Source organism: Xenopus tropicalis, chromosome 2 (assembly GCF_000004195.4).
Source record: "Xenopus tropicalis strain Nigerian chromosome 2, UCB_Xtro_10.0, whole genome shotgun sequence".
Taxonomy (NCBI): Eukaryota; Metazoa; Chordata; class Amphibia; order Anura; family Pipidae; genus Xenopus; species Xenopus tropicalis.
In genome coordinates, this window is record NC_030678.2 from 97,975,631 (window position 1) to 98,001,832 (window position 26,202).

Below are 26,202 nucleotides of genomic sequence, written 5' to 3' on the forward strand. Positions count from 1 at the left end.
TCACTGTATATATAACAAGGAAAGTTTCCCTTTAAATATAAGCAGCTGGTGGGAGAGTTTTTTTAATATTCAACTTAAAGAGATGTAGGTTGGGAAACATGGACAGAAAATGTCACTATCATCATCTTGCCTTACCATACTTGATAGCCCAGATGCTGTTTTGACCCTGCTCAAATACAGGCACAGTAGGGCTGCCTACAGAGTTGAGTGATGAATAAGTAATGCAACAATGTGTTATAAACTTTCCCATACCCATTATAGCTGCCACGTGACTTCTTGGTTGCACATAAAGAAAGCTTGCCAGCCTGTAGCTGGAATTACAGCATTATAGCTCCTTTTGGTAAGTAAATGTCAGCCACGCTTCAGAGTTACAAAGTATTAAGGTGCAAAAGGATGACAGCTGGAATGCAAACAAAACACCAGTACAAGTATGGGATCTATTATCTGGAATGATTAGGACCTGTGGTCCAAATCCAAAATGAATTTAAACAGCATAGTTATCATCCAGTATAAGGTACTTTCTATGTGGATAACACATTTCCAGATATAGGATTCCATACCTGTCATCAGTTATGAGATTTAATTAGAAAATGAAGTCAGAAGCTAAATAGAGTCAAACGCTAAGTGAGCTTATTTGATTACTAGAGCAAAACATGCCACTTTAATATACTGTCTTTTTTAAAAATGTATTTGATTTATTATTTGTCCTTTTATTTAAATTTTAAAATATAAGAACTGGTTCTTTGCAGAGAGCCAGCTGCATTCCTTTCTACTGAAAGAAAAGTTCAAAAAGGCTCAATTTATATCTAGCGTAGCACAATAAGCCCACTTTGTTGCAGATATATATGGAGACTATGGAGCTACTACACGTTTTACAAAATTTGCCACGCATAAAAAACAAAAAAACACACACGTCATGTTATGATACAGAGCTGTAAGTGTTAATAAAGCAGGCCAAGGTATTCCAATAAATCATTCTGCAAGTACCAGAAACCGATATTTAACAGGCCTCTGCTCACTAAGGTCTGGAATTACACATGTGCAAGCCCATGTAGGCGTTACCTACAGTTCACATCAAGAGGGACTACTCATATCATAGGTGATGTGGAGGTCACTATAACAAACACACACATTTATCACCCTAGAACACATACTTGTTATACCTGCGGTATCAAAAATCGGGTATAGGTTTAATTTGATACTGCCTGTCTAACTAGTTCAAACATGACTGGCTTTGGGTACTCGGATTACCAGATAGGAATATCTGGGCAGGGGCAGGTCTATTAGGCTTCAATGCGTTACGCTAAATTTTTCGCCGTTTCGCAAATTTTTCAGCGAAACTCAGCAGTTCCTCTCATCTATAGATATAACATAACCCCTATTTGTTGAATGGAAATAAACACTGCAGGTCTCTACAAAAATATATTGCATAACAGCCAATATGTAAAACACTGCTTCAATAAACTATTTTCATAAAAATAGAAAGTATGTGCAGTATGACAGTATGTACCATTGGATAATCCTAAAATTGCCATTTTATTCTCTCATACAATTAATAGGGTACGCAAACAAACCAAAAGCACACATAGGAATTTACATCAGCAAATAAATTGACAGAACTATGTCTTTTACTTTCACACTTCTTCCTGTTACAGTTAGAGCTGCATTATTTGTGGTCATGTGATCTCTGAGGGAGCACACAGCCCATCACTAAATGGTGGGAAAAGCTATAAATTGGCAATATTTATTGATATTATACATATATTCCAATTTGTTAAGATTCTTTTAATAAATATCTCTTGGTTAGGTATTTATTCTGGGGGTATAGTTTTGCTTTAATAAAAACAATATGCAAAATGTAAGACTTAAGATAGGGATTCTGGGTACTAGATTTACGTGCTAATTTTCAGCAAATGTTTTTAAAATAAAGGTTTGGATTTTCCTGCATTTGTACTTGCTTGCTGCTGAGGAATAGCTATGCTGGCAGAGATTTCTATTACCTATCTATACAGGATGTGAAATAACCAAGTAAGTTTTTCTTGCTATGGAAAAGTAAAGTGCTCTGTTTACTAGCTACATACACCCCTGACCATGCAATTTCCACATACTGCCAGGCCACATGCTTTTTGTAAGGGATTTTTGGCACAATGGGAAAGTATTAGGAATGATAAGGTAGCTTGGGGCCAGACTGCCAGAGAGACAATTACTGCCTATAAAATGCTAAAACCTTAGACTCAGTCAGTACTACATTCATCAGGGAAATACAGAAAAAATAAAACATACATCAAAAAAACTCAAGGGTGTATATAAATATCTGCAATAGATGTTTATATGTTCAAACCATGAAAGCATCTTGTAAACCAAAGCCTTCGCAACTTTCTTTTTTTGGGATCACTTCCATGTAATTAACAAATTAGACAGCTGGCAAACAACATTTAAAAAGAAAAACAGATATATAAAAATTGGTACAAAAGGAACAAGCAATTTGATTTTGATAAAATCATAAAATTGTTTCTTCCAATCAATGCCCTGAAATTGTTAGAACATTACTTTAAAAATAACAGTGGTTCAAAACTGGGAACAGCAAGTAGAGCACTTGGGGGCAAGCAATATGGCCGCAGAATAGGATTAGTTGTACTGAAAAACTAAAATGGACTCAAGGAATAAGAAGAGACCAAATCCAAAAGAGCAATTAGGACCTGCTGCAGTCTAAGGCATGGATATTTTCATTTGAAGGATTAGCTTTCATTTATTTTTCAAGCATCTTACCACCACCACCACCTCCACCGATTTACTTAGCCTGCCAAGGTGAGCCAAGGCAGGCCATAAAGGACAATGCAAGGCTTACCTTACTTGAATGGAAATGTAATTTATATTATTTGCAACTTTTCTTTGAAGCCAGTGAAGTACCAGAAAAACAAGGATCTGATTAGTATTTCAATAATATAAGTGATTCACAGGATGAAGTGTTCCCCACCCACAAACATAAGCCCATTAAGGGTTTGACACACAAACATACATAACAGGGAGAGTTGAAATAGGAAGGAGCATTTGCCAGCAAATGTTGGCAAGATCAGTAATGTGTCTTTCAAAAAGAACACATTGGTAAGAACAATTAAAGCTTGTCAATTGTTAATTTAAATTACCATCACTCCTGCACCTGTCCGATTCAAGTGAAAGGTGCCGTAGCAAATATACACAAACATCCAGGGCCCGTTCAGTCAAACAAAATTAAAAAAAAAAAGTTTAAGATTGTTCTTTGTCCTGAAAACTGTCCCAAACCAATAAAAATGTACTGCAAAATAAAGTTAAGGAAGCAGTGTCTTCCAGAAGTTATTCAGTTCAATAGGCATCTTATTCTTGTTTATCCTGCAGTTGCCTTTTCCAGGCTTCATTCAAGTAAACTAGTCGTTTGTAGTTGATGATAAGGAGAATAAAGTTCAGCAAGTAAGTGGTGACACAGATAACACAGAAGTCCTTTAGCACAAAGTACAGGATGTATGCCAGGTACACGGACCCCACTACTGACACAATGGATGATGTCATAAGTACTAGGGCTGCTACAGCGCTCACGGTCATACCTGGAAAAAAGCAGAGGAGGAGAGTTCATTATGCACTCTAACAATGTTCATTTATAAAAGGAATGAACAGCAGAAATAACTTATACTAGTTCTTTGCATAGAAGAATGTAGCTCCAACATGTGCAGCTTCTTTTAAAAGAGAAAAGTGTCAGTATAAGGTACTAAATTCTTTCAAATTAAATATTTGAACAGATGAGAGAAAATGAATGAGTCAGAGAAGCATGCATGTAAAAGTGATGAGAGACAGATGAGAAAAGAAGAAAAGTATTCATGAGTTGTAAAAACAAAATGGCATAATACTCTTTTTGCAAAATGTCTCGAATTGTTGTATTTTTATAGTCAATTTTAGTGAAAAAGACTGTCTCTGTATATTAAATTGATGTATGAGTTGCCAGTTCATTCATTTTCAAAAGTGAAATATAGTCAAGCATATATACTACATCATTAACAAGACTCAGTGGATCGTGGAGATGTCTAGTTTTCCAGATCAGTATGCCTACAAGAAAAACTGTAATTAATTTTTAAATAATTAAAACTACTAATTATAGTAATAATACCTGTGGCAGCCCACACCTCTGGTGGGGAAAAAGTGTTGCAATTAGAGGTGCGCTTTAAGGCAACGGCAGCTGCAACACTGTCACACAGTATTACCTCTTAGGGCCGTGGCATCCATCCTTAGGGCCAATCCATGGTTTGGCTAGTCCTACACTCACTTTTATCGGATTCATTAATAATTCTACTGCTTCATTATACATCTAATCAAGGGTAAAACCCCCAGAGCAGGGATGACTGATGTAGTTGGCCAGGTTTTATACAACCTGGCCTGGCTATGTCCTACTTACCTATATACTTACCCAAACACAGTGCACATGACTGATTACAGCTAAAAAAGCATGTTATAGAGTCTTGTGGCTAAAATCCATATCATTTGCACAGTTACAGGCAGATGCAACTCTCATCCCTGCATGCACGCATGCGGTAGTAGAAGGCCATAATAAACACTATAAAGAGGGCACAACCCTCAGGCTACTGCCACACTGAGCCATTGCATCAGGAGCCATTCATAGCCTGCATTTATACACAGGCTGATAATTCGCACTTTTAGGAGAGAAGGGGCAAATTCTCAATCTGCGTTTATCCGCAGGCAAAGAATCCAACACGTGTGGCAGTAGCATTAGGGCAGTGACAGATGGTGTTTTTTTTTTTTTTACCTGTTTTTTCTTACAACAAAATGCTGTATTGCAAAATTGCGCTTTTTTTTTTTTTTTTTTTTTTTTTTTTTTTTTTTTTTACACAATTTTAGTATTTTACCTGCAGAAGAGGGCTCTGGCACACGGGGAGATTAGTCGCCCGAGACAAATCTCCCTGTTCGCGGGCGACTAATCTCCCCGAGTTGCCATCAGTTGCCATCCCACTGGCGAAAATGTAAGTCGCTGGTGGGATGGCAGCGCGATTTCTGCACCGGTGACTTACATTTTTGCTGGTGGGATGGCAATTCGGGGAGATTAGTTGCGGGCGACTAATCTCCCCGTGTGCCAGAGCCCTAACATTTCAACAGACAATTTTACTGGAAAACAGTCAGTCATTAAGGTGATAAGTATATGTAACATGATACAAAGATTTATTTGCACACAGGGCAAAGTTTACTTGTTCTTTTGGTGAGCAATTAAGCAGGTGCTTGGACGTGCTAATGTTTTGTTGTGAACACTTGGACAGACTTGATCTGCAACCTAACTTGTCTGTCCCAATAAGAATTAACAGTTTACATCATAGTGCCCCCAAATCAACATCAATAGCCTTTTTTAGAAGCCAATGGGTGGAATCACAATGTAAGTTAAAGAGGAACCAGCAAGTAGACTAGCAGGCAGACTTTTTCATGTCCACATAATACAGTTCCAGATAAAGAGGAAGTGAGGAAAAACCTGTGCATATAGTTGTAAGGACTATGCCAAAACTGGAAAGGGAAATCAATACGGATACACTGAAAGATTCGGTCTGGGAGTCAGCCTTTTTTGGCAAAATTTGGATTCAGCTGAATTCATGCTCCTGGCCAAACCAAATCGGAATCCTTAAAATCACATAACTTTGTCATGTAAACATGGAAGTTGAATATTTTCGCCGCAAGTGCAGATGTTTAACCTTTCCGTACCCTAATTTGCACACAGATTCAGTTCAGTATTCGCCTGAATCTTTCACTAAGGATTTGGGGTTTTGCCAAATCCAAGTGGATTCGGTGCATCCCTCGAAATCAATAGGAATCAGCAAGTATCCAGGTTCTCAGCTGGATAACCTTTAAAAGGACATATTAGCAAAATGACTACTGTTGTACATGTCAGCAAGAACATCAATAACTAATTAAAAACAATATTTTTTTCATGACAAATGGACAAATCTCATGTAGGAGAAATACAATGTGTAAAAATATTTTTGATTAACAGCACCTCTGTTAAGCTGGCCATACATGTGGCGATCTGACGAGATCGCCAGATCCACCACACACCGTCAGGCCTGAAACAGCAGATAAAGAGGTAGAAACAATAGGATTTCTACCTCCTTCTGCCGATTCAGCCCTGACGGCAGATTTTGGTCAGGCGCCTTCTATGGCGCCCGATCAAAATTTTCTAACCTGGCCAATCGGCGAGTCGACCAATATCAGCAGACATGCCATACACGCACCGAATATTGTACAAAACGAGGTTTCGTACAATAGTATCGGTGCGTGTATGGCCAGCTTTATTTAACAATCCATTCCAAATACCCTCCAAGAGCAAACAATTGCAGGCAATAGTTATTGAAAGAGAAGATTACATTTGTCCAGCATTCAAGTAATAAGACTCAATAGGATCCAGAGTCTGAAATAAACCCCTATTGCCTTAGTATAAAAAAAGGAGCCATAAAAAAAGATCCTTGTGTGAATAAGTAGTATGGAAAGTACAAAGAAACTCTACTAAACCCGTCAACACATATATCCCTACAGATGAAAATAGTACCTCTTATGGTACTTCAGATGTAATGAAAAAAAAGGTGCAAAGATACAAAGTTTGCCCAGGTCTAGTCATTCAATGCTACCTGCAGATTATTGGCCATTTTGTACTTTTTATCAAATAGGTTCAGTGTGTTCACCCAAATATTGTACAGCGCTGCAGAATATGTTGTTATTTTTTAGCACGCTGATAATAAAGTGCTGATAATTGAAACCAGACTGATTAGGGAATATTTTTTTTAACAAATGAGATCCATACACATAGCGTTTAATACCTAGCTCAAAACTGTTCGGACCCCTTATCCAGAAACCTATTACACAGAAATTTCCGAATTACAGAAAGCCCATCTCCCATAGACTCCATTTGAATCAAATAATTCACATTTTTAAAAATGGTTTCCTTTTTCTCTGTAATAATAAAACAGTACCTTGTACTTGATCCCAACTAATATATAATTAATCTTATTAGAGTCAAAACAATCCTATTGGGTTTAATTACTGTTTAAATAATTTATTTAGCATACATAAGGTAGGAGATACGAATTACGGAAAGACCCCTTATCCGAAAAACCCCAGGTCCTGCGCATTCTGGATAATGGATACCTGTGTGTTAAACATACCATTTGCTGCCTTTTTTGTGGCTAGTAGGTGTGCATTGAGTAATTGATTAATTTGGATTAATATTCTGTTTGCCCCTATGTGGGGCTTGGGGAACAGATTCTAATTGCACCCTTTCTTTTCTGTTTTAAAGGACGCTATTTTTGCTTTAGCAATTGTGGTGTGCCCTCCAAAACGGCTTGTTTGAATGGTGACTGTTTTTGTCACCGACTGCTTTTTTTTTTTTTTTTACTGATTTGTATGTATTTGATAATGTTTTAGGGGGGTCATTTTGTTTTACAGTTTATTTGTGAGTGGTGATTTGTACATTTTTAGTAAAAAGGGAAGGCAGAAATATGTTATACTTTTTATAGACTTCTCTGCACTGACCCAGCCCTATGTTCACTTCCTTACTGGCAGTCTGGGTACTTGGTTCCACACATCCCAGGTGAGTTACAAACTCTGCCAGGCAGTACATGTGCATTAACAACATGCTGCCCTTCAGAGCATGTTACATGCCTGTGCACTGTCATGGGTTACAGGCCTCTTGAGTACCCAGCCTGCCTGTTAATAAGCTGTAAAAGGTAATTATTTAAGATAAGTTATATTTTGGGATGTCTACTTTTACCAAACAAGCTGTTGGCAGTAATTTAGAATTAGAAGTCACAACACATGGTAAATTGTGCTAAAGAATGCATTTTTTGGTGAGGTCCTTTGAAAATGCATTTTCCAAATGCACTGTTGGTTTCGATTGAGCGCCACTTAAGACTACTTTGAGAAAAATCAATTGGGTCACTTCACCCTATCATCACATAATGGCAACACTAATTCATAAATACATATAGCCTGATAATCAAGTCTGTCATTCTTCAGATCCCAGAACAGATTACATATAATCTGGCTGGATTGGAGCCCTTTAGTTGCTCTGGCATGCAAAAGTTATATGGTCATTTTGCAAAGTACTTACCGAGAAGCATCTGCAGTAAATAAAAAACGAGTCCAAAGACACTGTTTGGCTGGTTTAATAAACTGTCTTTTCCAAAGATGGAACCCAACATTCCAAATCCCCGACCCCATCTGCAAAAACAGAAAAAAAATCAGTGAGCAACCTCACATGATCTACGCTAGCGGCAGCATCAATGGGGCCAGGTTATTTAGTCATAGTAAGAGGTAAAAGTCTACATCCCAGACTCACTGGATATAACAAGCTGACAGACCTATTCAGTTTTAAAGGTGCAGAAAGATGCAAATGAAATATTATACATATGCTAGCAGAACTCAATTACAATTCTTTAAATTAAAGATACCAAAAAAGAAAAACTATTTAATAAATAAGAAAACTAGGGTGGAATAAAATGTCCTTTTACATCAGAAAATTATCTAAAATCAGATTCACATATATCTTAAAAACAGTTTCTGGTCATTTACATCACTTTACAATTGTTTACAAAAGAAATACACTGGGCAGATCTTTAGGCCGCATTCCACCAAAATATAATTTTACCACTAACATTAACAGGGTTTATATCAATTAATATTCATCTTTGAGTCTGATTTTAAAAATGAACAGTAAAAACTTAAAGAGAAGGAAAGGTAAAAACTAAGTAAGCTTTATCAGAAAGGTCTATATAAATACAGCCATAAGCACTCACAGAAACTCTGCACTGACTTCTCTGAAAAAAGATTTCTTGTGTCTGTAATTCCTGTACCACAGACACGCAGCTTTCTGTTCTCTGCTCTTTCCTGCTCCCCCCTCCCTCAAGAATGCTAAGAACTCACCCCACCCCCCTTAGGAATGTGGATCTGAGCCAATCAGCAGGAAGATAACTCATAGGGGCTGATTTACTAACCCACGAATCCGACCCGAATTGGAAAAGTTCCGACTTGAAAACGAACATTTTGCGATTTTTTCGGATTCTTTACGAATTTTTCGTTACCAATACGATTTTTGCGTAAAAACGCGAGTTTTTCGTATCCATTACGAAAGTTGCGTAAAAAGTTGCGCATTTTTCGTAGCGTTAAAACTTACGCGAAAAGTTGCGCATTTTTCGTAGCGTTAAAACTTAAAAGGTGCAAAGTTTCGCGTAAGTTTTAACGCTACGAAAAAAGCGCAACTTTTTGCGCAAGTTTTAACGCTACGAAAAATCGCCAGATTTTACGCAACTTTCGTAATGGCTACGAAAAACTCGCGTTTTTACGCAAAATTTGTATTGGTAACGAAAAATTCGTAAAGAATCCGCAAAACATACGAAAAAATCGCAAAATACCGATCATTACGAAAAAAACGCAATCGGACTCATTTCGACCCGTTCGTGGGTAAGTAAATCAGCCCCATAGTCTTACTAACTGAGCATGTACACTGGTCTGGATGTCTGTGTGGGAGTGAGGCATTATGGGGACTTTCTTTACACAGCTTAGCTTTTTTTCTTCCAGTTTGGCTTCTGATCATCTGAATAGGTGAAATATGGGGAGACTTAAAGGAACAGTAACACCAAAAAATGAAAGTGTATAAAAGTAACTAAAATATAATGTGCTGCTGCCCTGCACTGGTAAAAGTTGTGTGTTTACTTCAGAAAGTCTACTATAATTTACTTTAAAGATCTTTGATTTTTTGGTGTTACTGTTCCTTTAAGGACACTATTGAGACAACTGAATGTATGCCTGCAGCTTGAGATTAACTCTTTACTAGCCTTTCCTTCTCCTTTAACCCAACTTCAAATTGTTGCTTTGATAAATTGTTATGATAGGAAAACTCTACTCCACGATCTCACAAAAGTGGTCCATTGAACAGCAATTTTCTCAGATAAAAATTCAGTTAAAACTCTCCTAAGGAACAAATGCCAAACCCAACAAACAATAATATGAACTGCATAGTTACTGCTTTTGAGGTCTGCTTTCCCTTGACTTTAACAGGCTATGTAAATGTATTTTTTATTTATGAAGAACTACTTATGCACAGACAACTGTACAGCAGAACAATAATTTCATAGAACTAAAAGGGTTTAATACAATAATACAAATACAGTAGAGATACATTAAAGATGCCAAGTGCTAAAAACACAACATAAAGGCAATACCTGCCCTGTAGAGCTTACAATCTAATTGGGTGGGTAATATACAGACACAAATAAAAAAATATAAGTGCTGCAGTTTACAGTGGTTATCACTGTGTTACACAAGCCTGTTTCGAAAAAAAGACACTGTAAAATATAAATAAAGTGAGAATGGGATGCTATGCAAATGATTTAAATGCTATATTAAATAATAGAAAGACAACATGTCAGATGTTGAAATAGAGAAATAACGGATTTATACTTACGTAAATTCCTTTTCCCTCAGTCCCGAAGGCAGCACTTACTAGAGAGAGATGACATCCACCTGGTAGGAAAACACCACACCCCCCAATTAATTACTCCACCCCCTCATCTCCTATAAGTTCCTCTGTTCCCCTCTAGCCCTCAGTGATTTTCTCAAGCAATAAGACACATACACAATGCTGATAGAATATTTACTGTAAGGGAGGGATATTGTGCTGCCTACGGGACTGAGGGAAAAGGAATTTACGTAAGTATAAATCCGTTATTTCCCTCACGTCCCTTGGCAGCACTTACTAGAGAGAGTTGAGTAGCAGTACGTCAAGGGGGGGTATTTTTACAAATTGAATAAAGCACCGTATTTGCGAACGCCACTTCCCCAGGGGTACCTACGTTCAGTCGGTAATGCTCTGCAAATGTTCTGAAACTTGCCCACGAAGCTGTTCTACATATCTGGTCCACTGACACGCCTCCAACTTCTGCCTGTGAGGCTGACACTGCTCTGGTAGAATGAGCCTTGAGGTTTGGAGGTACTGATTTCCCTGAAGCAGAATAGGCTAAGGAAATTGCCTGTTTTATCCATCTGGAAATGGAAGATTTTGAGGCACGTTTCCCCTTGTTCTTTCCCCAAAAGGAAATGAAAAGGTTATGAGATACACGAAAAGGTTTTACCTTGTTTAAATAGAACAAAACACATCTTCTGGCATCCAGCAAGTGTAGCTTTTCCTCCACTTTATTTTTTGGTTCTGCAAAAAAAACTGGAAGAATGACTTCAAAGTTTCTATGAAAATTAGATGAGACTTTAGGTCTAAACAAGGGATCTGCTTTGAGGATGACCCTGTCTGGAAAAACCTGTAGACACGAATCTTTACATGATAAAGCTTGCAGTTCTCCTATGCGTCTGGCTGAACAAACTGCCACTAAAAATACTGTTTTAATGGAAAGATGATACAGGGAAGCTTCTTCCAAGGGTTCAAAGGGAACATTTTGTAAGGCTCTTAACACAATGTCTAAGTCCCAATTTGAAGTTAGGTTATTTGTCTTAGGTCTAATATTTTGAACAGCCTTGACAAATCTTTTGATCAATGGATGCTCCGCTAAGGATATGTTCTTGAAAGCTGATATGGCCGCAATGTGCACCTTAAGTGTATTTGGAGCTAATTTTTTCCTAAAGCCATCATGTAGAAAATCTAAAATGATTGACACTGGAACGTCTTCTGGAGTTAGTTTCTTATCTGAGCACCACTTCCTGAAACGAGACCAAATTCTTTGATAAATTTTATTTGTAATTTCTTTCCTGCTCTGCAACAGGACTTCAATGACTGGTGCAGATATCCCTTGTGCTCTCATAACATCCCTTTCAGTCTCCATGCTGTGAGCTGAAGAGCTGCAGGGTTTGGATGAAAAATTGGTCCCTGGTGTAAGAGATTTTCCTTCACTGGAAGTGGCCAAGGAGGACTGACAGAAAGTTGGAGGAGGCTGGAGTACCAACTCCTTCTGGGCCAGGCAGGAGCTATTAGAATCACTTCTGTTGAGCAAAGTGCAACTTTCTTGATCACTCTTGCTAACATAGGGATAGGTGGAAAGATATATGCTAGGCTGAAATCCCATGATTGGGCTAGTGCATCCACTGCTTCCTCGCCTTGGCCTGCTGTAAGGGAAAAGAATCTTTGATGCTTTGCATTGTACTTTGAGGCCATGAGGTCTATTACTGGAGAACCCCAAACCTTGCAGATCTGAAGAAATGTTTCTGGATCTAAACTCCACTCTCCGGGAAGTATCAACCTGCGACTTAAAAAGTCTGCTCTGATATTGCTGTGCCCCGAAATATGGCGTGCTAGTATACTTTTTAGATTTTTTTCTCCCCAGCACATGATCTTTTTGACTCTCATTCCCAGGTCTTTGCTTCTGGAACCTCCTTGGTGATTTATGTAGTAGGCTGTTGCCACATTGTCTGTATGTATTAGAACATTTTGGTCTTTTACAATAGTTTTGAAGGCAAGCAGGGCTCTCCATACTGCTTCCAACTCTAAGGAGTTTGCTGCCTGATGAGCAATACCTTTTTCCCAGCTTCCCTGCTCTACCAGATTTCCTAAATGTGCTCCCCAACCTTTGCCACTTGCGTCTGTTGTGATGACTAGGGGAGGAACTGGAAATAGGGCTGAACCTTTTGAAAGGTTCCTTGGGTGTAACCACCAATTGAGAGATTTCTTTATTTCCGGTGGAACATAAAGTTTCCTTCTGAGCGATGCCTTTTGATGATCCCAAACTGAGTTTATATATCTTTGCAGATCTTTCATATGGGCACGTCCCCATGGAACTGCTTCTAATACTGCTGAAAAAAGACCCAAGATTTCTAGACCTTGCTTTATTGAAGAGAATTTCCTGTTTTGAAACTTGTGCACTCTGTCTCTGATTTTTAACCTTTTTTCTGGAGGGAGGAAAATTCTTCCTTCTTGTGTGTTCCACACCATTCCCAAAAATTTTATCTCTTTTGCAGGATTTAGATTGGATTTTCCCCAATTTATTAACCAGCCCAATGACTGAAAAAACTTCTATTGTTTTGAATAGATTTCTTTGCAACACTAAATCGGTCTCTGCTTTTAGTAGACAATCGTCCAGATAAGGAATAATAGCAATACCTTGAGTTCTTAAGTATGCTGCGACTACTACCATTACCTTTGTAAAGACTCTGGGTGTACTCGATATTCCAAACGGCAGGGCTGTGAATTGAAGGTGTTCTGTTCCTGCAGGTCCCTTTATGGCTACCCTTAAGAATTTTTGGTGACATTTCCTTATGGGAATATGAAGGTAGGCGTCTTTTAGGTCTAAAGTGCACATCACATCCCCTTTGCGAAGCGCTAACAGGGTGGATCTTATTGATTCCATTTTGAACTTTTTCTTGAATATGAATTGATTTAAATATCTTAGATCTATGATGGTTCTGTATTCCCCGTTCGGTTTTGGTACAAGGAAGATTGGGGAGTAGACCCCGCTGAATTTTTCTTTTTGGGGTACCTGAATCAATACTTTCATTTCTTTGAATTCTTGGATTGCTAATTCCATGGCTTGTTTTGCAACCCTTTGTTTTGGTAAGCAAGTTTCTATAAATCTTGTTGGAGGAAGACCATAGAATTCTATTGAATATCCTAGGTCTATTATTTGTAACACCCATTCGTCTGAGGTGATTTTTTCCCATTCCTGAATGAACCCCTTCAATCTTCCTCCAACTGGCAAGGCGTCATGCTGAGAAAGGTTTTTGATTGAAATATGGACGGCCCCTTCCTCTTGAGGGTCTTCCTCTAGATTGGGTATAATTTCTATCCCCTGATGTTTTTCCACTCCTCCAGTCCTGTCTATATTTGTAAGAGGTTCTGAAACCCCGAAAGGAAGGTCGCTTGTATGGTCTCTTGTCTTGAGGTAAGCTTCTCACCTTATCATCAGACTTCTTTTCCACTAGAAGTTCCAGCTGGGATCCAAAAAGTTTTTCTCCCTCAAATGGAAGATTAAGCAGGCGGTTTTTGGAGGCTATATCTGCCACCCAGGGCTTAAGCCATAGAGCCCTTCTAGCTGAGGTAGCAAATGCTGTAGTTTTAGCCAATATATCCACTGAAGATAAAGCAGCTTCAGTCAAAAAATCAGAGGCCGAGATCACCATAGGCAAATCTGCTAAAAGATTTTCTCTTGGTACTCCTTTCTTTAAAGCTTTCTCTAGTTGCAGGATCCAGACCTTAAGGGATCTTGCCACTGAAGCCGCCGCTATTGCCGGCTTGAAACCTGCTGCTGCTGCCAAATAGGTTTTCCTTAGGGCCCCCTCCGCCTTTCTATCCATAGCATCCTTGAGACCAGTACTGTCTTCTAACGGTAAAGTTGTTCTCTTGATAGTTTGGGCTACCGGAGGATCCAATTTTGGAGGTACATCCCAAAATTTTGTATCCTCAACCTCAAAGGGAAAAAGAGAATAAAACTTCTTTTGCGGGGCCCATTTCTTATCTAATACAGACCACTGACTTTTAATTTTGTTCTTAATAGCTTCATCCACTGGAAAAGATGGTTTACGCTTACTTATGTTTGCAAACAATTTACTTGATTTTTTAGGGGGCTCAGAAGACTCTTCTAACCCCATTGTATCTCTGACTGCTGCAATTAGGGCCCCTATATCATCAACAGGAAAAAAATCTTCAGATTCTGAAATTTCTCCTTCCTCTGACTCAGGTTCATATTTTAACTTTGAGGTACCTTCCCCAAATGATGTATCAGATGAAAAATCCTCATAAATTTATTTGGCTTTTGTTGCTTAAAAGACTCAAAAGCCTGCATCATAGCTCCTTTCATCCAGGACACTAGTCCTTCAGCCCCTTCTGGGGAACTGACAGGGTTTTTAAGTTTCCCTTTACATGTACTGCATAATTTTTCACCTTCCACAGGGTTAAATTTTATATCACATCCAAAACAAGATATGGAGACTGGTTTCTTTATCTCTTTCTTCCCCTTAGGAGATTCAGATAAATTTTCTTTAGTTTTAGCCTTCTCTTTTGTTTTTCCCTTTTCCTTTTCTAAAGCAGTGTCAGCCATTGCTGAAACAACATAAACACAAACGGCCCCATATCACAAGCAGAACAAAAAAATGCAGCTTTAAGGAAAAGAAAGGCATCTATGGATGCTTACTTACTGGCAGAGTTGGAACGCTATGCACGGGACCAGCACGGGCCACCAGCAGTACCCCTGGGAGCGGCAACAACCCGCCATGCTTGCTGGCTTAAAAGGCATTCCTTTCCCCGGATATGACGCGCGTCTGCGTTCCAACGCCTGCATGCGTTCCACCGGCGCCGCTGATGACGTCATCACATCGCGCCCCCCCTGCCGAACACGGAGGAGCGCAGCGGCCGCCAGCTACAACACACAGGAGGCACAATCATCTGATAGGCGACCTGGTTACAGCCCTGATTTTTACAGGGAATGTGTAAGGGTAAGTCCACCACCACACAGGGGGCACAAACATTTGTAAGGCGCCCTGGTCATACACATTTCTGGAGGCTAATCATCTGAAGAGCGCCCAGGTATTTTTAAGGACAACAAAACAACAAAAAAAAAAAATATGGTGTAATCCCTTGGGTAGGAAAAAACACTGAGGGCTAGAGGGGAACAGAGGAACTTATAGGAGATGAGGGGGTGGTGTAATTAATTGGGGGGTGTGGTGTTTTCCTACCAGGTGGATGTCATCTCTCTCTAGTAAGTGCTGCCAAGGGACGTGAGGGAAATTTTATTGGTTTCTGAAAAATATTTTTTTTTAATTAGGTGCCAGCAACACGGGGCCAGGTCAAAAATATATATTCTTAGAAAATAATATTTCTCAACTGTAACATTCAATATGTTGTCTTTGTACTAATATATATATATATATATATATATATATATATATATATATATATATATATATATATATACATATATTATTTAAACACAAATCCTTCCATTGTTTTTATTATATTTTACACAGTGTCTTAACTTTTTTTTTTTTTTAAATTGGCTTTAAAGTGCCAGGACTGAATCAGACGACCAGTAGTTGCAGGAAAGATTGTTATTGTAACGTGTGTGGCCACCTTTAATTTGTTTCCGATCCTTAACTGTTTGCTTTTGCGTGTTATGTCCCTCTTCGAGTCACTGGGGCTCAGTTATAAACAGTGGGCAAACTTGCCCATGGGCAGTAACCTATAGCAACCAACCAGTGCGTGGGTTTTAAAAGTACAAATCTGATTTGATGGTTGCCATGGGTTACTGCTTAGGTGCAAATCTGCTCAGTTTATAAATTTATATTTATTTACTTTTTTATGTTTTGTTTTTGCACAAGCTACAGCTACTCTTTATTTCCTCCCTTTGCTTTTATGGAATGCCATTTACAACATGGTGGCCAAATTGTCTTTAGAAGAAGTAGTATTGCCAACACCATGTTCCAGCCAATATTTTGTGAAAGCCAAAACCCTAAAAAAAAAACATTTCAGGGCTAATGGAGAACAATTTAACAAATCACAAAAGACAATGTGATAAGCAAGCATGGAAGGTGTTGCAACAGCAGGCTAAGTATCTGTGGAAATGCACAAAAACGACTCCTTGGATCATATACATTACTTGGTTTTAAAAATGACTTAAGCTCCATACACTAATACAAAGTAACAAGGTATGCCTGTGCTATTATGACTGGAGTCTAAAAATTTATAAAGTCTACTGCAATTATAGCATGTAAAATTCCCAAATTGTTCTACAAACTTTCCTCCTTCAAACTTTCACATTACCTCAATAAAATACAAATTACAATTCTTCCGCTTCAGGTCAGTGACAGTCAAAAGAAACCTCCCATACCGCTGCAATTGGAAGTGGTAACATTAAAAACAAACTTGAAAGATGATAACTAATCAATCAGCCTAACTGAAAAATCTGTAAATCTAACAACCCTTTGCAGATTTTGCCATACAGTTTGTGAGCCAAATTGGGACTTTTTGCCTCAGGTTCAAGGGGAAGGAAAGGTCAGTGCTCATGTTAGCAGAAAATTGCTTAGGCCCAGGGTACATGAGTGAGCAATTTTCTTCCTTTGCCTTTGCGCTGCTTGTGCACGCGCAGTAGAGTGAAAAGCCAAAACTTCAACCAAAAAAAAACCCACAGCTTTTTCACTCTACTACACGTGCCGGCCCAGGATTGTGAGAATATCAAAAAGAACAGGAAGAGGATGGCTAATCCAGCTTTCTGTTAACCCCCCAGTGATTGTACCGCTCTTTCTTCTTACCACATTGAGGTAGGAGCCTGTGCAGGCATTATGGGACTGCTCAATGTACCCCTTTGTACACTAATATTTTTTTTTTTTTTTTTTATAAATATCAGTCAGGATATATGTTGTTGTTGTGGACCCACTCACAACTCATGTCAGCTAGGATTTCAAATGGAGGTTAGCCCATATTTATCAGTAGGAGAACGTAAGCTGCACATTTTAGCAGCATGCTTCAGGGAGGAAAATGTCATACTAGTGAAGTCAGAACTGGCCATAAACTACCAGTGGACATTAGCATTTCCTTCTGCCAGATTCCCTGGTGAATGTCAAGTGTCTAATTCTTGTACTGCGCATCTGTGCATGAAAGGGGCCTGAGAGAAAAAGGAGGATGCAGAAGATTGCTCTGAAGTGCTCATATAGATGTACCCAGGACCAGTGCAATTTTAAACAAACAGGAGCACCAGCCTGGTGTGTCAGATAATTATAATCTTATAATATATGTAGGTGACTAACAATTCATTACCACCCACAATTATACTTTTTCTTCTTCCTGAAGGCCTTATGTTCTAGATCAGGAGAGCTGTTTTTATTAATTTGCTGGGATTTTGCATCAATCCAACTTCCTATAGTTTTTTTTTTTTATTGCTTTGATCTAATGGAGTTATTTTTCCTGGTATTTATATCACTTTCTGCATTGTTCTTGATTACTTCTTATTGCCCGTAAAATTGTTAAAGTGATATTTTCATTTTGGTGCATCTATATGCCATATGCCATCTCAGAGAACTTTTGACATCCTGTTGGTACCTAAGGACACGTGGGGAAAAGTGCTAACTTTAAATTATATTTGCCGTTCGATAATTTGGAGTATGAAGACATTGTTACTCATCAAGTTTGTGATGCAGTAATGTACAAGCTTTGAGATGATTTTTAGAAAGTTCAAAAATCTGCTAAGTTTAAGTTAGACTGCAGTAAAGTTTCACATGTCATATGCCACACACTTTTGTAATCCTTTCCATATTGGGCTCAAAATGTTCAGAAAACCCCTATACTTCATATTTATGATGTTTGTGCATAATGGCAAGTGAAAATGCAGTAAACTAGAAGCTTTGAGATCATCTTCCATAACTTCATAAACACTTCTGTATTTACTGAAAGTTTGCATCGTTATTTTGGAATATAAAGTCATATTTAACCATTTTAGATTCATCAGAATGTGTACTTTCCAAATATGTATACTTTCCTGGTGAAATTACTTTTAGGGGCATTTTTGACTATGCAGTAGAAAAGATGCTCATTTCCTGTACACTGCTTTTAGCTTTCATTATTGTACTGTTGTTGGGTTTTTCCTCTATACAAGTCAGACTTGTATAGAACTTACCACACTACATATTGTTTTGTGGGATACATATACACTATTGATGCCAAGTTAAATTAAATTGAATATATATGGTCTAAACTGACACTGTCATCTATTAGTGCTATTGCATCTTACTGGATTTACTGGCATAGACTACCAACATATGGAACATAAATATAATAACCTTAGTTTAAGATATATAGTAGCATACGGTGTGACTGTCATCATATGTACTTCGGTTACCGTTGCCACCTCTCTGGCTTTGACCCGGACAGCCCAGTTTTTGGAAGGGCAATCACGTAAGTGTGAATTGTCTAAGAACACCATACCAGCGATCCCCACCGGTAGTTCATGTGCAACATGTTGCTTACCAACCCCATTTTATGTTGCTCCCAGTGGCCCAAAAGTAGGTCCCCCTTATTAAATCTAATTTGGCTTGGAGGCATGTTTTGGAAGCACAGAAACACAGTTTTACTCCAAAGAGAGCCTCCTACAGGTTGGCATTAAAAAATTATATTAAATAATTTCTGTTCTCAATTTATTCCCTTAAGAAGTAAATGTAGAAGCATAAAGAATCACCGTATGTGGCTCATCTCAAAGGTAATGAAGCTTAAAAGGGAAAACAAGGAAGTCATTTACGAAATACAAGTCAGACAAAATCGGCATTTAATAAATATAAACACTATAACAAGTGTTGTAAAACATGTGCGGAAAGGCGGAAAATTAGGAGCGCAAAAGAGGCTAAAACTAACCCCAAAAAGTTTTTTTTAAGTATATTAATAGTAAAAAGATGCAGGCTAAGAGTGGGGCCCCATTAAATTATGGCAACAATATGGTTACAACGGATACAAAAAATGCAAATGTGCTAAACCAGTACTTTTCTTCAGTTTATATAGTAAAGAAGCCAGAGAGCCAAGACCCAGCCAATAGCTGCAATGGTGCCTCAGCTCATTCTAATCAGTGGTTGATGCAGAATATGGTGCATAAAGGTTGACTCAAGATTAATGTGAACAAAGCTGTCGGGTACTGGGAGAGCTAGGTTCAGTTCTACAATGGACTCTGTTTCTGATATTCTCAGACTCGCTTTCATCTGGTATGGTACCTATGGACTGGAGAAAAGCTGATGCCATTCTCATATTTAAAAAGGGATTACAATCTCAGCCTGGCAATTATTGGCCAGTAAGTTGACATCCATGGTGCGCAAGTTATTTGAAGGTTTGTTAAGGGATCACATACAAAATTAAGTTCTGTCATGGCTTTATGAAGGATAGGTCATGTTAGACCAATTTGATTGCTTTCTTTGATGAGGTTAGTAAGAAGCTGGAGAGTGGGGGTGCAGAGATGTGATCTATTTCGATTTTGCCAAGGCATTCAATACCGTGCCCCACGAACGACTGCCTTCTAAAGTCTGTTGGAAAGGAAACTGGCTAAAGGATTGGGTACAGAGGTGGTTGTTAATGGTACATTCTTTACTTGGAGTAAGGTTCTTAGTGGGGTCCCACAGGGTTCTGTACTGGGTCCACTTTTGTTTAACTTTAACGAATTAGGGGAGGATATTATAAATAATGTATCAGTGCTCACAGACAACACAAAACTCTTCAACCCAATCAATTGCATCCAGGATGTGGCATGCTTGCAGCAGGATCTTCAAATTTTCAAAAGGACAACAAGCATTCCGGACTCTGAGGGATCTTGTAAAAAACTCAAACTTTATTCCATCATGTTTAAAAACAAAGGCCTGACGCGTTTCGTGCGTTCGGGGCACTTAATCATAGGCCATGATTAAGTGCCCCGAACGCACGAAACGCGTCAGGCCTTTGTTTTTAAACATGATGGAATAAAGTTTGAGTTTTTTACAAGATCCCTCAGAGTCCGGAATGCTTGTTGTCCTTTTGAAAATTTGAAGAAATCTCCTTACAGCTGCGGGTTCGGGGCTACAAGCACCCGGACCACCACAAAAATTTGGTGAGCATTCGTTGATTTCTTTGTCTTTATGTCACCGGTTGATCATATCCAGACCTTAAGCGACTGACTCGGGGTCTCTACACCCGAGTCGAACTAATTGTTTGGTACTTATTTATTTACTCACATATTATACTTTATTTATCAAATTGATTTCAGCGGCCAGGTTGTGCTTATTATAGCCAACTTGATCGGCTGTCTGTTTCTACATTTTGGTTTAACACATTAGCTATATTTTACTAATTTGATTTTTTACAAGCGGGAAATTCAACATAAATCTACGCTTTCAAAGCGTACATAATTTGTGCAGCAGGATCTTGACAAACTGGCAATCAGGGCAGCAAAATGGCAGATGAGATTTAATGTGGATTTAATGTGGATAAATTTAAGGTCTTGCACCAGGGATGTAAAAATATGCAAGCCACTTATAACCTTAATGGGACTACACTTGGCAAATCCATAATGGAGAAGGACCTTGGAGTCCTTGTAGATATTAAAATTGGCTGTAGCAAGCAATGTCAATCAGCAGAGGCAAGGGTGAGCTGTATTAAAATGGGCAAAGATTTGCAGGAGGAGGGGGATTATTCTTCTACTTTACAGAGTGCTGGTAAGGGCCCATTTAGAATATGCTGTGCAGGTTTGGTATCCAGTGCTCAAACTGGATATTATTGAGTTAGAGGGAACACAGAAAAGGGCAACTAAGCTGGTCTTAGTATGAAAAAAAGACTGGCCAAGTTAGGGATGTTTACACTGGAGAAGAGGCACTTAAGGGGTAATATGATAACTATAAAAGGGAATCATATAATAGTCTCGCTAATGCTTTATTTACCAGTAGGTCCTTCCAACTAACACAAGGGCACCCATTCCATCGAAATATTCGAAAATAATTTTTTACTGTGAGAGCTATGAAGTTGAGGAATTCCCTGCTTGAACCAGTCCTACCTATACTCAAATGGCAGTGCCTCAGTAATAAATAACAGAATAAAAAAAGTTACAAAATATAACATAAAACTCCATAGGTACCAAGGCACATATGACAAGAAAAAGACAGTATAAAAGAATTGTGGGTACCACTACATAAAAAAGGTATCACAAGATGTAAATGTACTTCAGACTGCTGACACAAATTTTATTTATCCCCCACATGTTATGACTCAGCTGTACTCACACATATAAAGCCTACAAAACAGATAAACCCTACAGCAGCCTGTTTCCAAGTGCCACGTTCTCTCCAACATCAGACACCTTTGAACTTAAGAGACTTTGGTCAAATGATGAGGCATGAAGATGAAACAGACTAAAAGTTTAGTATATGAAGTTAGTGAAAAGAAATTTCCAAACAACTACAAGAAATAAAAAAATAGTATACGCAGAATAGAAAAAAATATTTCTTAGAAACGCACTCAGGGCACAAGCTGATAATAAGTGGACTAAAGCTACCCATATAAAAGCAGAACTTTTCTTGATTTGGCCAACCAGATGGTAGGCCAAATCAGACTGATGTGTTCAGCCCCCTGGGCCAAAAACTGGATCATAATAAAAGTCTCTGCACACCAGTAGATAGAAACACATCAAGGCCCCATGGGATTTGTAAACCTGCCTGTTATATGTCCAGCAGGCTGTCTTCTTGACCCTATAAATTGGCCAATAGGCTGCTAACACATCTGGAGGAGTTGAATTGGCAGCTGTCAGCCTATGTACAGCTTTAGCTTCAGAAAGCAGCGGAGAAAATAAGTATTGAATAAGACAGCGGAAAAATAAGTATTGAACACACGAAAAAAAGGAGGTGCAAAAAGTCATGGAAATCCAATAAATCTACTGAAATCTGTCAGTATTTAGAAAGCAATCCTACCCTCTATCATTGGAGATTTAAATCAGCTGGTTTAGTCCTAATTGATGGCCTACAAAAAGGTTTCTCATTACCAAAGTATCACACAAAAAATATCTCATGATTGGTAAAAGCAAAGAGCTCTCTCAAGACCTTCGCAACCTTATTGTTGCAAAACATACTGATGCCAATGGTTACAGATGTATTTCTAAGCTTCGAAGTGTTTCAGTAAACAACGTTAGGGCCATAACCCGGAAAGACATCATTTTACCCTAAACTGGCCATGACCAGGTACTCCTCGCAAGATAACGGACAGATGAGTCAATAGAATAATTAGAAGAGTTGTCCAAGAGCCAAGTATCACTCACAGAGAGCTTCAGAAAGACCTTGAATTAGCAGGTACAGTTGTATCAAAGAGAACAATAAGAAATGCACTCAACTGACATGGCCTCTATGCACACTCTCTGCGCAAGACTGCACTGCTGAAAAAAAAAGCATGTTGAAGCTCATTTAACGTTTCCTCCACAACATTTGGACAAGCCAACGAAATTCTGAGAAATTCTGGGAGAATATAGTCTGGTCAGATGAGACCAAAATATAACTCTTTGGATGTCATTACACACACCATGCTTGGAGGAGAAATTACACACACACCCCAAAAACACCATACCAATAGTGACATTTGGAGGTGGGAACATCATGGTGTGGCAGACTTCACATAATTGAAGGAAGGATGAATGGAGACATTTACAGAGACATTCTTGATAAGATTCTGCTGCCATATATCAGGATGTAAATAAAACAAGGATGGACATTTCAGCAAGACAATGATCCCAAACACACAGCCAAGGATACTCTCAATTGGTTTTAGAGAAAGAAAATTAAGCCCAGTCAATCACCCAACTTCAATCCAACAGAAAATCTATGGAAAAAATAGAAGATCAGAGTTCACAGAAGAGGCCCTTGGAACCTACAACATTTGAGAGTTTGTGTGGAAGAAAGGGCCAAAATCACACCTGAGCAATGCATGTGACTAGTTTCTCCATACAGAAGGTGCCTTGAAGCAGTCATTACCAAAAAAAAAAAAAAAAAAGCTTTTCTACTATTAAATACATTTCAGTAAGCGTGTTCAATACTTATTCCCTGTGTCATTCAACTATTACACATAATTTATGGACAATAGCCCCATTAGAAATATATTTACTGAGAAAAACGGGTTAAATACTTTTCCCGCACTGTAAGTGCAACTTCACACAACTGTGAAAATAGAGAGTTGTCTAAAGGCCCCCATACACGGGTCGATTTTTTACTGTCAAACGACCGATTCCTGAACGATCCGATACTATCGTTAAGTTATCGTATAGTTGATGGTGTGCGAACGATCGTTGGCCCACTAATCGACCCAACATTATCGTCCTCGTGAAATCGCCTCGTGTATGGGGACCTTACCAAAGATGAAAAAAATAGGTTTTTTTTTTTTTTGCTTTCTAAAAAAAAAATAATAAAAACAGCCCCAAATGAGCCGATTGCTCATTATGCATGTGTTTGATGTTGGAGCAGTGGATGCAACCCGCACCCTGCTCCTCTGTAACTTTAAGCTGAATGTGTATTTCATTTGGTAGACGTAACATGCTAACTGTATTTCCCCCCACTGGGCTTCCTTGCCAGCCCCATGCATTCTGCACATGTGCCATGCCAATCAAGTCACCAGACATATAGTATTTGTTGCTTAAATCAGTGCCTCTTTTAAGAAAATATAAAAATCATTTTTACAGAATGAAAATGGCCTTTGGTTTCAGAGGTTATTAATTAGAGTTGTGTTACATGTCAAGCATTCATGCAGAAATGTAAGTTATGGGTTTCAGATAGGAACTGGGACATTTGTGGTCTGAATATTCTGCTACCGACACACAGAATCTCAGCCATAAATCATGACAAAGACTGTGCGAGAAAGTGGAAAAAAAAAAAAAAAAATCAAACGTAACCATTTGAACATACTTTCCTATTCAAGAACAAAAAGAAACAATATGTAACATACAAGAAAGCACAGTTATAACCTTAACCTAAAACAAAAAAAAAAAAAAGACTCCACTGTAAAGTAGTCCAAAATGATTTTCCAGACAACAATTAAAGTTTATCTCAGGGGTTCCTGTATAGATAATTCCCCAGCTTGCACTATGAAGACAGTTTTAATTAGGTCAGCACAGTCTACATCTGTTGCAGTAAGTACAGTAGGAATCTGGTCTCTGCTTCTCTAACCAGCAAGGAGGGGGTGTGGCCACTTTAAAGCCAAGTCACATTACGAGCCAGTCACCAAGCACTCGACACTAAATGCTATCCTGCTGTAGGAGACAGCGCAGTGTTGAATCAGCTGGAATGCAGATTATGACATTAGACTGTTACCCTGTGTATCTACAGGTTTCATCTGGCTTTTGCAAAGTGTCTCAGAAAAAATGCAGCGTGCTTCAATGCATTAAAAAAAAAAAAGGCTAGCATAAGTGACAATAACTTTTACACTCCCAAAACACACACTTAAATCAGAGTTGTAGTATTCTCATATCATACAATATATCATGTGTCGTGGCAAGCCAAAAGACAAGAGCTGGAAAATAAACAGACTGAATGAAAGACAGCACTCGCTGCTCTCAATAGCAACCCCCGGACTTGCCAGCAATCTCTGTAAGCATTCATAACGCAACCTGGCATGAACATGGGTAGCAAAAACAATATACCTACATGCTAAAAGCCCAATAGCAGATCTCTGGCAACAAGACTCATTTGCAGCACAAATAGTATTTATACTCCATTTATAGTAATAAAATAACAATTACACAGCAGTGTTCTAGTTACCTATGTAGTCAGAGATATAAACAGGCTTTTCTCATATGCATTGAGGCATGGCCAACAGTACTGTACAGTAAGCCGACTATTTACTGCCAGAACTCTGGCACACACTATACACCACCAATGTTCCTGGCACTGTGATGCAGCAAGATTATACATCAGACCACCAAAGTCACTGAAAGAGCAAGAGGCAAAGACTTCCTCCCTATGCACTAGGGTCTTACAATTTAGTATAGTGCTCACTCTGAAACAAAAGGCAGAGTGATGGCACAGGTACTACCTCCATGCACTGGAGCAGCAACAAAACCATGCCCCAGCTGCCTCTATAATAACCAGGTGAACCCAGCCCATACACCATGATGTTAGGTACCTTCATAATGACCAGCAAAAGTATTGCACTGAGCCCTCCCACACCCAGGGATGGTTCCAGCACTATTACTTGATGTACGCCCTATGAGGCATTTGCTTGCTGTGCTCTCATACACGTAACCCTTAGCGATGCTTCCTAGTATGCAATGAATTGGAGTGGAAGAGGGGTATTTTTGAAGAATAAGGAAGCTCCCTGACAGACAGATGACACTCTTCACACGTGTGTAACCACCGACAGATTTTCCCATTGACAAAGCCTGCGTAAAGTTCATACCGAACAGGCGGTGCCCAACAAAGCCTGTGTGCCCAATACCTGGACGACAAAACGGTGGAGCAGTGAACCCACTCGTTGAAATCGCATATGGCCTTGTACCCAGGGTCCCTCTCCTTTTCCCTCTCCACGTGGAAAGCGTAGATGGACAGCACAATCCCTAAGACACACACTGCGTACCGGGCCCCACTCTCCCACCGCGGCACAGACACTCTCATGACGGGCGCCGCCATCTTAACCCCCGGCCTACTCTAACCTCGCGCGCGAGCAACACAATCACGGCGCGCACACCGCCTGCACCAGTGACGTATGGAGCAAGGGAAGGGCGGGGC

The 26,202-nt window shown here is 39.0% G+C and overlaps 2 protein-coding genes across 10 annotated transcripts; both read right to left on the bottom strand.

Annotated features, from left to right (window-relative positions):
- Window positions 1-1,452: 1,452 nt before the first annotated feature.
- vkorc1l1 (vitamin K epoxide reductase complex subunit 1 like 1) lies at window positions 1,453-26,108 on the bottom strand. Its single transcript, NM_001016769.3, is given in 3 exon segments — window positions 1,453-3,581; window positions 8,129-8,238; window positions 25,913-26,108. Coding segments are annotated over 3 exon segments (528 nt in total). The 5' UTR covers window positions 26,104-26,108; the 3' UTR covers window positions 1,453-3,354.
- Window positions 9,803-15,604, bottom strand: LOC101731022 (lamina-associated polypeptide 2, isoforms alpha/zeta). 9 transcript variants are annotated; one of them, XR_004221328.1, is made up of 4 exons: window positions 15,148-15,604; window positions 11,148-15,052; window positions 10,869-11,058; window positions 9,803-10,539 (listed from the first exon to the last, which is right to left on the bottom strand). XR_004221328.1 is itself a non-coding variant. In XM_031896966.1 (3 exons), exons 2-3 carry the CDS (start codon window positions 13,539-13,541, stop codon window positions 10,519-10,521), a joined length of 2,694 nt encoding a protein of 897 aa, XP_031752826.1. In that variant the 5' UTR covers window positions 13,542-15,052; window positions 15,148-15,604; the 3' UTR covers window positions 9,803-10,518. The 9 variants fall into 9 exon arrangements, 5 of the variants coding, with proteins under 5 accessions (XP_031752826.1, XP_031752827.1, XP_031752829.1 ...); XM_031896966.1 differs by having other exon boundaries at window positions 10,869-15,052; XM_031896967.1 differs by lacking the exon at window positions 9,803-10,539 and having other exon boundaries at window positions 10,559-11,032.
- Window positions 26,109-26,202: the final 94 nt, after the last annotated feature.